At 40.1% G+C, this 12,888-nt stretch overlaps 1 protein-coding gene across 1 annotated transcript in view; it reads left to right on the forward strand.

The window, feature by feature from the left end:
• Nucleotides 1-949: 949 nt before the first annotated feature.
• Nucleotides 950-12,888, forward strand: part of FAM185A (family with sequence similarity 185 member A) — a 43,480-nt gene continuing 31,541 nt past the window's right edge. The window contains exons 1-3 of the mRNA XM_004602272.2: nucleotides 950-1,529; nucleotides 6,033-6,142; nucleotides 7,764-7,856. Coding sequence (XP_004602329.2) covers nucleotides 1,145-1,529; nucleotides 6,033-6,142; nucleotides 7,764-7,856 — 588 coding nt within the window. The 5' untranslated portion in view covers nucleotides 950-1,144. The remainder of the gene's footprint in view (nucleotides 1,530-6,032; nucleotides 6,143-7,763; nucleotides 7,857-12,888) is intronic.

Genomic DNA, 12,888 nt, shown 5'->3' on the forward strand with positions numbered 1-12,888 from the left:
TCTCTTGTTTACTCTCTTTCTCTCTTTCTTAGTCTCTCTATTTCTCTCTTCCCCTCTTCCCCTCTCCCCCTCCCTCCTTCTCTCTCTCTCTCCCTCTCCCTCATACTTCCTCCCTCTCCTAGCCCACCTCATTGCATTGTTCTTTCCCCTCCCACCGTTCATTCCATTTTAATCCTAAGACCAAGGATCATTTACTGCTAATATGAGTTCAGATATCTTGGATCTTTCTAGATGACTTAAGTCAATGCAAGAGCTAAATTAACAATACTTCACCTTGCAATCTTGTGGATGCTTACATAGTTTGATCCTTTGTGACAAGAAAGTACTACTCTCCTCATTTTAACAGTGAGAATTTTTGAGCCCCAAACCGTTCAATGCCTGATGTAGGATATCTTTTAGAATAAGGAAGGAGCCAAGGGTATTGCTGTCCCTGTATTTTTTTGCTATCACATAGGGAGTTTCCTCAGAGAGCACAGTTCTGTCTTTTCAGAAAACTCCGCACTAGTTAAGTGAAGATTGAATTTAACCATCGACTGAGGGTTATATTTTGTATATAGCTCTCACCTTCAAAGGCTCAGTTTCTTACTCTTGGTCGTGTTGTTTGTTCAGACTTTTCTCTCTGTTTTGGCCTCCTAGTCTCACTCCAAAGCTCAACCCACTTGAAGGGAGTCGCGTCCTCGGTATCCAAGGTAACCATAGAGCCTTGCCCGCCTACTCCTGCAGCGTTTCCCATTGGTCATTCCTGTTTCCTTCCCCGCCCTTCCTCCAATAGCAAATGGGTTTAGAGAGGAACAAATGCCTCCGGGATCCAATCCAATAGCTGCTTTTACTAACCAACGCCATGCCTACCGGGATATGTAGTTTCTAGCAGGCCCAGAGCCCTCCAAAGTCAGATTCCCTGAAAACTACCTGTCCCGTCGTCCTTCGCGACAGGGGGCAGAGGGCGAAGTGTGGGGGGTCAGACTAGATGCTCACGCGCCTGTAAGGTGTATTCCGCAGAGATCCGTGTTGTTGGACCCAGCGAGCAATCTTGTTTCTGCATCAGGAAACCCCGCGAAAGTGTCTCCTCTTTTGGCATGACCCGGCTCGGCGTGAGGCTGTCGGGTGTCTGAGAGGCTCGGAGGAGGGCGCGAGGGGGCTGGCCATGTTTGCCCCCCATTCCGGGTGCCGCGGGCTGGGTCCGCTCCGAGCCTGGGCGCTGGAGGCCGGCAGGCGCTGGCCGCGTCGGGCCGGCCCGTGCCGGCTGTCTGGCTCCGCGCGCGGGACCCCGAGGGAGTGGACCGTGCCGGTGAGCCCCTTTGGGCAGCTGCGGGCGCGACTGCCGTGCCACCTGGCGCTCCGGCCCCTGGACCCGCTGGCCTGCCCCGACGGGGCGCGCGTGCAGGTGGCCGTGAGCGGCGCGGAGGGCGTGCCCGGGGGCGCCGGCAGCCTGCAGGTGACGTACGACGAGGCGCGGAAGGAGGTGAGCATCGTGTCGGACACCATCCACCCGCAGGCCTCCGTGGAGGTGAACGTGCCTGTCAAGTTCGGCAAGTGACGGGGACGGGATCGGGGGGCGGCGCGCGGGGCAGGAGCTTCTCCCCACCCCCGTCCCCGAGATGCCTTGGACACGCGTCACCGGAAAGTGACAAACGTAGACTTAGGGGCTACGGGCAAGATTAAGGTTCCAGAACGCAGCGGAGGACTCCGCGGGCAAGGACGCGGGCGGGGACCCCAGTGCACATGGGCGGGGAGAACTGGCGTTGGGGCCGAGTTTAAACCCGAGGTCAGGTCCACTAGGTCTCTCTCTGCCACGTGTGGTGCTTGCTGGACAGACCTGTTACCTGCCCGTGAAGACACATCGGCTGGGGTGATGTGAAGACATATCACCCCCCCCACACACACACATCTGCCACATCCCCACATCACCCGGTCTTCTAGGAACTGGGACCTTTGTTGGTTTTGGGTTTTTTTTTATACTTACAATTAAAATTTTTTTAAACTATTTTAAATTGAGTCACTGTGAGATACACAGTTATAAAGCTGTTCATGATCAGGTTTCAGTCATACCATGATCCAACACCCATCCCTCCACCAGTGTACATTTCCCACCACCAGTATCCCCAGTTTCCATTCCGCAGCCCCTCCCAGCCTGCCTCTATGGATCAATGCAGGCTCTTTCTCTTTCTCTGTCTCTGTCTCTGTCTCTGTCTCTGTCTCTCTGTCTCTCTGTCTCTGTCTCTGTCTCTGTCTCTCTCTCTCTCTCTCTCTCTCTCTCTCTGCACTATGGTCTGCAATACAGGTACTGAGAGCTTATGTTCATTCCTTTACCTACTTTCACCATGCACTTCCTACCCAGAGAGATCATTTCCAACTATCTTTTGTCATAATGGTCCCTTCTCTATCCCAAATTGCCTTCTCCCGAGCTGGGCGTTTTGAACATCAAGAACACTTCTTTTTAAGATCCTTGGGCTCTGGCTTCTTCACCCAAGTTGGGGGTTTTGGGGAGTGTTCGCTTCACCCAACCAGATCCGCTGCGTTCTGACTCTTGGCTCAGACATATGCAGTGAAGATGGGACTTTTATCTGTAGTAGATGCAAGCCTGTATAAGTGTGTTTTTTGTTCTTTTTAAATTTTTATGGTTAACATCGGAATTTCTAACCCAGTGTATATTTGACCCCTTCGGAAGTCGCCTCTTTCCTGCCCTCATTTGAGCCTCCAAGGGTGCCAATGATTAGACATTTTAGAAATCAAGTGAAAACTGAATATTATTTGTGGAACCTGTTATGTTATTCTTGAACACATTGTTCCTGCAGTTTAGACAATTTTTTTTTTGCTTTTTGGGGTCACACCCGGCTATGCTTAGGGTTTACTCCTGGCTCTGCACTCAAGAATTACTCCTAGCGGTGCGTGGGAGACCATATTGGATGCTGGGAATCGAACCCGGGCCGGTTGCGTGCAAGGCAAACGCCCTCCCTGCCGTGCTATCACTCCAGCCCCTGTTCCTGCAGTTTAGCAATAGTAGAGCACTTTATTTTCCAGGGTTTTTGCTTCTTGCTAATCCATGGTCTGGTGGTCCTACAGCATTTCCTCTTGGTGCACAGCCTAGGCATTCGAGCCCCAAGTCAACCCTTGCGCTTGGGGTCATCCAACCTGGACCCCCCATGATGCTTTCGATTAGACTCCAACCTCTGAACTCTTATGTGTCCATGCTTTGAGACTGAAGTCAATTTTTCGTGAGCAGCAAACTTTGAAGAAAAACTTTCCTGTTATTTCACAAATGCGAGTTGCTGTGCACACAACGCTCTTTTAGGATCAGTTCCTCAGGCTGTCCTCCCTCCTGAGACTTAAGGATGATGCTGATGATAATCATAGTAGCACTAAACACAGGATAGTCTTTTCTGATCTTTGCAGTTCTACTTTCAAATGTGTATTGTTGTCACCATTTCACATAAGAAAATTGAGATGCAGCAAGTTTTCATAAAGTGTTTATGATGGGTGAAAAAATAGAAAAAAAATCTATGCCTTGGTGAAATGTTCTACATGGGGGAGATGGTAAAAATTTGTGTATTCTGGGAGGAGGTGGTATATAGTATAGTAGGTAGGGCATTTGTCTTGCACGTGGCTGACCCAAGTTCAATCCACAGTATCCTATATAGTCCCCCAAACACCACCAGGAGTATTTCCTGAGTGCAGAGCCAGAAGTAACCCCTGAGCACTGTAGAAAAACAAAAACAATAAACAGAAATGTATATTCTCTACCAGACATAGAGTCCGAGTCAGAAGCTGAACTTAATGGGAGTCTGCTCATTCACTACCCTACATCTCTTCTCCACTTCTTTGAACTAGCCTTGATATCAGGACATCCTGATGACCTAAAATGTGCAGAAAAAACCTTGCCAATGTATTAACTGTAGGAGGATACAAACTGAATATTGAAATCAAAATAGGCAAAAATTTTGGTAGCATAAATAAAATTGTAACTATCTGTGCTAATCCCAAACCTCATTATTTATTGAACCCTCTTTCGATCACAAGCTACTCTCCAAGAAATGGGCTACTTCTGTGAGTCTATCCTGTAGGCCTCTAGATCAAGATCATTTAATTAGATTCATATTTATTTCCCCACTTTGGCATTTACATGTTTTAGAAGTAGGTAATCGTAGCATTACTATTATGCAGTGTTTCACCTAATTCTCCACTTAACCCACTGAGGGCAGAACATTTTTTAAATGTTTCCTTTTCTCCTTAGTAGTGCTGCTTTAGATCAAGTCTTAACACTACTAGGTAAAAATCTCGCTGCACCATTTATATTCGTGTAAGCTCAGTAAAACTATCTTTCAATTGATCCCCACCAAACTTATGCTGTTATTTTATTTTATTTGGTCTTTAGGTCACACCCAGCAATGCTCAGGGGTTACTCATGATTCTGCATTCAGGAATTACTCCGAATGGTTCCTTGGGAGCCATATGCAATGCTGGGATGCAACAGGGTCAACTATGTCCAAGGCAGGCACCTTACCTGCTGTACTATCTCTCCAACCCTCTTTGCTGTTACTTAAACCTTTATGGAGATTTCCATACACAAATGTAAAAATTTACTTTTGTGCCCTAACAATTGAAATCATAGTATTACGTGACCCAGTGTGTTAGGGGAGGAGAAAGAGAAGCACTGTGTTTATATTTCTCTAATCTGGCTTAGTAAATTGTCAGTATATTTATTAAACAAATCATCAGTTTCTTTGAATTAAATCCTATATAGCAGTATTTTTAATTTTAAAAACATATTTCTATTCCTAGTGATCATACTTAAAATTGACCACTAAGGATAGCGCATAGGTTTCCTTATTTTCCAAATTTTCTTCAGATACCACTTATTTATATTATTTTCCTGTGGTTCAAAGCTAAAAAGCTTAGAACTAAAAAGTGTTAGGTGACTTAAAGTTATTCCCATCCTTTTATTACTTCATATATATTGTGAGATAAATGCCTAGCGAACGCCTCAGTTTTGAGATATGAGAAGTTAGAAGTAGGCTTTGAAAGCCCACATCATGTTTTCATTTACTTATACAAGTTACTTCTGCAATACACTTTAATTTGGGCATGGGATGGGAAAAAAAACTTTAAATATTAGAAAAGAGACTGACATCTTAATTTACCTTAATCACTTGTTAGCTTGCTGTTTTCTTTTATGCACCTGAGTGTGTGTTTTCTCAGTGGAGCAGAGGCTTCTCTCTGTAAGAATTTGTTGAGAAGATTGAAGTATCTTGCCTGCTTTACTTCCTCCCATGTTCCTTTCTCTCTCTGGATGACACAGGCCACGGTAAACAGCCCTTTTCTAAAAACTGGAGAAGAGGTCTTTACATTTGATCCTCTTGCAGTGACAGAGGAAAATCCTTTAACCTACAGAGACATTGCCAACAATTCTTTTCTCCAGGTTTCAGGAACGTGTTTGTAACAGAAGAACCTGATTTCCAGGGGTATGCTAAAATGCTTCGGAGTCAGTTTTTGGCATTTTACCACACTGAAGCCAATAAGATTGGCACCTTTGACCTCCGTCAAGCAGGGGTGTTTTGCAGAGAATGTGATAAACACACAAGGAGACAGTCACACAAGGACTGCCCAATCTTTGGGGACGCTTGGGCAGCCATGAGTGAGCTCACCTGTAGACCATTTATTCAATGCACTCTCTAAGCCACCCTGGTTCCCCTCAGGCAAGCCAATGTTTAAGTTGGCGGAGACATTAAGGACATTTAGTAAATACATCAAAATTTAATAACTATATTAAGAGCAGAGACAGATAGTTCACTTAGCTAAAGTATGAGTCATGACAGTTTCCTGTTCTATTTTTGCCTATGGACCCTCTACATCTGAAAGTCCCTAAGCTCTTTCCTGGGTGCAAATTTGCCACCCCATTACCTGTTCTGTTCATTCGTAGACACTCATTAGTTGCCTTGTTACTTCTGAAAGACCTAAACTGGCCTTGGACCTGTTGTTAGGGGGAGGATTTTCCACAACAGTTAGCAATAGTATTAACTTCTGTTATCTTTTAGATTTGAATATCAAGTCATCAGGATCTGGCTCTGTAAAAGTCAATAATATTGAGTGTGATAATTGCAAAATTGAAACTGAGCAGGGAAGCAGCATCTTACAGTCTGTTAAGGTATGTTTTGTTTAATTTTGCTTCAGTATTATTTTTTAAGGCTTGAAAAACTGTAAATTGCAAAACTATTATTCTTGTGTTCAGAATTTTCAGTATATTTATCAATATTTCATAAACATCTTTTAAAAATTTTACCTTGAGGGGCTAGAGCGATAACACAGCAGGTAGGGCATTTGCCTTGCACATGGCTGACCCGGGTTCAATTCCCAGCATCCCATATGGTTCCCTGAGCACTGCCAGCAGTAATTCCTGAGTGCAGAGCCAGGGATAACCCCTGTGCACTGCGGGGTGTGACCCAAAAAGCAAAAAAAAAAAAAAGAAAAATTTTACGTTGAAATCAATTCTCTTCTGAAAACTAGCAGTTTTAAAGGTTTTCTCTCATATTCCCTTTAGATTTTATTTTCAAATGTTTAATAAAATGAATTGTACATTGTTCACATTCTAAAATATTAAATGTTTGGCTTTATCCAATGTTTTTCATCAGTTATTAAAAAGTAAAAACAATCTTTCAACACTGTAAATGTGCTTAAAATATTACATTAGTCACATTTTTAATGTGCCCAGATAGCTCATTAATTAAAGGATTACGAAGCTATGGGAACAAAAGAAGAAATAATTTATCTTACTTTGATAACACTTGCATATTCAGAACAATCTTTTTTTTTTTTTTGCTTTTTCGGTCACACCTGGTGATACACAGGGGTTACTCCTGGCTGTACACTCAGGAATTACTCCTGGTGGTGCTCAGGGGACCATATGGGATGCTGGGAATTGAACCCAGGTGAGCCATGTACAAGGCAAATGCCCTACCTGCTGTGCTATTGCTCCAGCCCCCAGAACAATACTTTTTTGGGAAGGAGTAGCACTATGCCCAGTGAGGCTCAGGGCTTACTCCTGCCTCTGTGCTCAGTGATCACTCCTGGAAGTGCACAGGGGACCATATGTGGTACTGGGGATCAAACTGGCATTAACAGTATACAAGGTAAGTGCTTACCCTAAGTTTGTTAGTGCTAAGTTTGAATATGTCCTTTAGCTAATTCCATCCATCCATAATAGTGTGAGTTTTAAATCAATCAACGCTTTTGCTAGTTTAAATTTTGTTATTTTCTGTGTTATTTAATAAAGTTATCTAACCTTTCTAATTCTTGGTTTTCTTCCTCTGTAAAATTAAAAACATTTTTCTCTTTGTGTTCTTGTGGGGATTTAGTACTGGGTTAAAGTAGTGAGCTTTATATCTGGTGCAACAAAATTGCTAGGTAAATAATAAATATTGTTGTTCTAAATAAAGATCAACAGTTATAACTATTATTATTTTCCTTATTACCTTTGGTGTGTAATGTCTAATGTATAGTCATAGTGATCTTTGATTCCCAAAGCCCTCTTCAGTAAAGCTACCACAAGACCCAATATCTCTTCTGTTTCCATTTGATTCCCACATGGCTCAAGTTCCATCAATAGACGTTTGTATTTTCTCTAGTAGCTATTCTCATTTCAAACAGTGCACTTCTGTTTCATTCCTGGTTCTTTTTCAACTTTATTATTATTTTTAAAGGAATTGATAGAATATTAAGCATTTTAATAAGTTAAATTTATTATTTTTCTCTGCATCTTTGTTTTTCAGAGTCAAAAATTGCATGTTCAGTCAAAAGGTGGTGAAGTGATCTGCCTCGGAACAGTTTTTGGAAATATAGATATTCATGCATCAGATAAAAGTGTAAGACTGATAAGTTTTTAGATCTAAGTATTGTTATATTATAAAATTACATGCTTCAGATGTTCATTAAAAATCAAGTTGTGTATTTACTCCATTAAATTCACTACTAAAAGTACAGTTTTCACCTTTACCATGTAATTGACCCCTTGTTCCCAATTTATCCATCATCTTCACTGAAGCACAAGATCTGTAAAAGTTATTTATTATTATTATTATATTTTGCTTTTTGGGTCACACTCAGTGATGCAAAGAGGTTATTCTGGTTCTGCACTCAGGAATTACTCCTGGTGGTGCTTGGAGGACCATATGAGATGCTGGGAATTGAACCTGGGTTGCCGCATGCAAGGCAGATACCCTACCCACTGTGCTATTGCTCCAGTCCCAAGATCCTTAAAGGTTATTAAACAACTTGTTTAAAGTCACAAGTTCTAAACTGGCTGAGTCAGAATTCAGACCGTAGTTTGGTCCTCATTACCAATTCACAATGCTGCCTCTCAGATGTCCAATATAAACTGTAAATTTATTTAAAAAAATTTTTTTACCCCCCCAGTTTCAGTTACATGACCTGTACGGATTCACAACCCACTTTGTTATTTTGAAGACTGTTTCCTCTAGTTAATTAGTTGTTCTAAGTTTCATGGTTTATTGACATTTTATCTTTTTACTTTTTAGTATACTATTTGTTTCCTGCCTGATTATTATACTAAAGAGTCAGTCTAATCAGTCTTTATATTATTCATTTGTATTGTTCATTTTTAAAAAAATTTTTTATTGAAGAATCACTGTGATGTAGTTACAAACTTATGAACTTTTGTGTTTGCATTTCACTCATACAGTGATCGTTTGCCCATCCCTCCACCAGTGCCCATTCACCTCCACCAATGATCCCAGTATCCCTCTCACCATCCCCACCCCATCTCCCACCACCCCACCCTGCCTCTGCAGCAGGGCATTCCCTTTTGTTCTCTCTCCTTTTGGGTGTTGTAGTTTGCAATACAGGTACTGGCCTTCATGTTCCGTCTATAGTCTACTTTCAGTTTGCATCTTCCAACCTGAATGGGTCTTCCCAACATCCTCTACTTGGTGTTCCCTTCTCTATCTGAGCTGCCTTTTCCCCTTGTATTGTTCATTTTTTAAATATATTTCTGTTTTTTAGTATAAAATAAATTCTTACAAATTGGCTGACTTTCATGGAAATGTTCAATGTATATTTTCATAGACATTTGAGAGACAGTATTGTGAATTGGTTAGGAGCCCAAAATGAGGACCAAACTACAGGGTTGAATCCTGGCTAAGCCATATTAGAGCTTTAGAGCTTAATAACCTTTATAGATCTTATGTTTCTGGAAAATGTAATAAATGGAATAAATGGAATAAATGGAATAATGTATAATGTATATACATTATATAATGGAATAATGGAATAATGTAATTATATAATGGAATAATGGAATAATGGAATGCCTGTTATGAGGATTAAATTAATACGTATAAAAATCATCAAAGTGTCTGACACATAGCTGATTCTAATGTAGCATTTACTATAATGATATTATAAAGGTAAGGAAAACATGTGATGAGTCCTAATTTTCTAGTAAACTGAGACTAAATTTCGTTATTCTTTTTTATTCTTAAAATGAGAATGGCAGTATTTGTTTCTCAACAAGATTATGAGAATCAAATGAACACCAGAAACAATAACATTGTTCTTTACATGTCATTTTTAAATGGGGAATGTCAGTTTTTAAAATCGTGTCATTAATTTCAGGATCATAGCATTTGGTTAAAAAAAAAGACAAGAAGTCTACTTTATCAGGGTATCGGGTGAATTGCTAATAAGTTGTGAATTGGTCTCTAGTTTAGTTTGGACAGTAAATCCACAATGGTTCCTTAAGACTTGTTTTTTGAGGCTTGGGAGATAGTATAGTGGTTGGGGCATACCGTCTGTGGCTGACCCAGGTTCTATTCCTGGTACCACTCAGGACTACCCTGAGCATTGCAGGATGTGGCCCCAGAAACTCCAGCACACCAGATGGCTCAGTCTCTTCAGGTCTTAGCTGCATCACATTCTCCATTCCTTGATCGCTTGCCCTGAACTGACAGCCTCTTTAGATGAGAATCACTGTTGGGCCCTGGGATCTCTGCACCATAGTTTGGGAGCCCCTTCCCCTCACACCAGCAAACAAAGTTACTTGGTTTTCAGAGTAGCAGGGAAAGGTCCCTTGGACTGTGTTGGAGGGATATTGCACTTTGGTTCTAGGTGCAATGTGGTAACATTGTACCCCTAAATGTCAAACATATTTGTACTTGTAAAACAATATTCCCTAAAGAAATTAAAAATACAGTTTATTTTTAAAACTTGGTTTTCATTTTATGTATTCTTGGTATAGAATAATAACTTACGGGAAATTTCTCTTCTCATATAGAGAAGGTAATTTATAATAGTCAGGAAGGTATTGGATTATTTAGAGATTTTTGACTTTATGGGATTATGGGTCTTTTGACTTTATGGGATTATTGTGTTTTTTCTTAGATATTTCTTTTTTTTTTTGCTTTTTGGGTCACACCCAGCGATGCTTAGGGGTTACTCCTGGCTTTGCACTCAGGAATTACTCCTGGTGGTGCTTGGGGGACCATAATGGATGCCGGGGATCGAACCTGGGTCAGCCGCGTGCAAGGCAAATGCCCTACCCACTGTGCTATCGCTCTGGCCCCAGATACTTCTGTTAATAAGCAAGGTATGCAGTTTAGTCCAAAGTGTCAACAACATTATATCTTAACCTTAGTCTCTTGCTTTAAAATGTGCATCCTGATTTTTTATTTTTAAATGAATCACTGTGAGATAGAGCATTACAATGCTGTTCATGCTTGGGTTTCAATCACATGATGTTCCAACACTCATCCTTCCACCAATGTGCATTTCCCAGCACCAATGCCCAAGTTTCCCTCCTATCTCCCTAACTCCTCCCATCCTGGCACTTCTCTCTCTCTCTTTCCCTCTCTCTCTCTCTCTCTCTCTCATTTTGGGCATTATGATTTGTAACACAGATATGTCATATATATCCCTTTACCTTCTTTCAACACTCAGTTCTTGTTTAGAGTGATCATTTCCAACTATTGTCATACTATGGGTCCTAAATTTAACTGTTCTGTTTAAAATATATAATGAATTATATGTGACCCTTGGTGAATTTTGAATTTCTTTGAAATGAATTTATGGAATGATTAGTTAAAATAACTAATATGGGAAAGTGTATTTTGACTGCTTTCATTTGTTTTAGTTGGGGGAAGATATTTTCCTTGCTTCTTAGTAAGTAAAATATTTAATATTTACTGAACAAAGTAAATCCTGGTATTTTCTAGATACTAACAAGGAGACTTGAAGGCTTTATTTGGTTTGGCAGAAAGTCTAATCTAAAGATCCCTTTGCCAGTTTATTTTGTTTTGAATATTCTTTATCTTTTGGTGTTTTCTAAAAACAGCCTCACTTTCTATGAGAGAGAGAAAGAGAGAGAGAGAAAGAGAAAGAGAGAGAGAGACATAACAGCTAAAACTAAAGTGCTTCTACTTGTTTGTTTTATGAAAAAAACTTAAAGAATTTAAACTGCATAGAACAACTTTTCATGAAGGAACTTTATAAGTAAAGAATACTTTTTTCCCTCCAGGAATATTATACCTTTAGTGTAATGCTGAAGAATATGAAACATTTGTATTCTCATATATCTGAATATGTGGTTCCAGGAATTTGAGCAGAATTGTCTAGATGCACAGAAGTACCTTAACTTTTGTATAATTCCCTCCAGTGCAAACTTCTTCCCTACCCCATCTTTTTTGGTTTTGGGGTCACACCCAGTGGCTTTCAAGGCTTACTGCTGACTCGGTACTCAGGGATCACTCCTAGTGGTGGGCAGGGGACCATATGGTGCCAAGGATCAAACCCGGGTAGGCTGTGTGCAAGTCACCTGCCCTACTCACTCTACTATGACTTCAGCCCTTAAAGTTCTCTTCTTTTGATTGCAAATTTACTGAAGCTATATTTGAAATAATGAAGTCACAACCTAGTTTAAAAGAAACTATGATAGATAAAAAAATCATTATTTGATACATATTTAATAAAAGCCCATTAGGGACTGGAGTGATAGTACAATGGGTAGGGTGTTTGCCTTGCACACACAACCAACCTGGGTTTGATCCCCAACACCCAATATGGTCCCCAAGCTACCAGGAGTGATCCTTGAACGCAGAACCAGGAGTAAGCTCTGAGCACATCTAGGTGTGGCTCACCAAATAAAACTTGGTGATGCAGATTCAGAGGACTTCCTATAAGAATCTGAGTATTTTATGTTTTTCTGTAGTCTTACTTTCTTCTAATATTTTAGGATTCTTGAATAAATACACTGAAATTAATTGTCTTTGAAGGACATATTAGAACTAGATAACACTGATGTCCTGATTGAAAATTTAAGTCTTTATCAATACTTTATCCTCAAAAACATTAAATTACTATGATGATTATTTGGAATTTTTAAACAGACACTTTTATTTTATATTGTGTTCAATATCTGAGACATAAATGCATGTTATAAAGCTTAGGGATAAATGCAAAATGTAAAATTATTTCCATTTTATTCAGTGGTTAGCTACCACTTTATTAAATATGAATTAGAAAAAAATCTAGAAATACACTTTTAAAATCTAGATGAGAAGTAACATTAATCCATTAAAATAAATACTGTAGCCCACTAAAATCAGAGAAGGTATGTCCTAAAATTATAAAGTTACCTTTTGCAAAATACGTTCGTGATGATGTTGTGTTTTTTATATTACCTAGAAAAGATCAATAATGATAAATTTTTTAAAATATAAATTCCACAGAACATATAAAGCATTATTAAGGGAAATGAAAAAGACAATGTATGTCTCCAACTAAATGCGGACATACATTGAGTTGGTTCTACATTAAAAACAGAACACAGAGGTCTGACTTAGAGAGATAGTGCACGGGTAGAGGCATATGATTTGCACGTAGCTG

This window comes from Sorex araneus, chromosome 1 (assembly GCF_027595985.1).
Source record: "Sorex araneus isolate mSorAra2 chromosome 1, mSorAra2.pri, whole genome shotgun sequence".
NCBI lineage: Eukaryota > Metazoa > Chordata > Mammalia > Eulipotyphla > Soricidae > Sorex > Sorex araneus.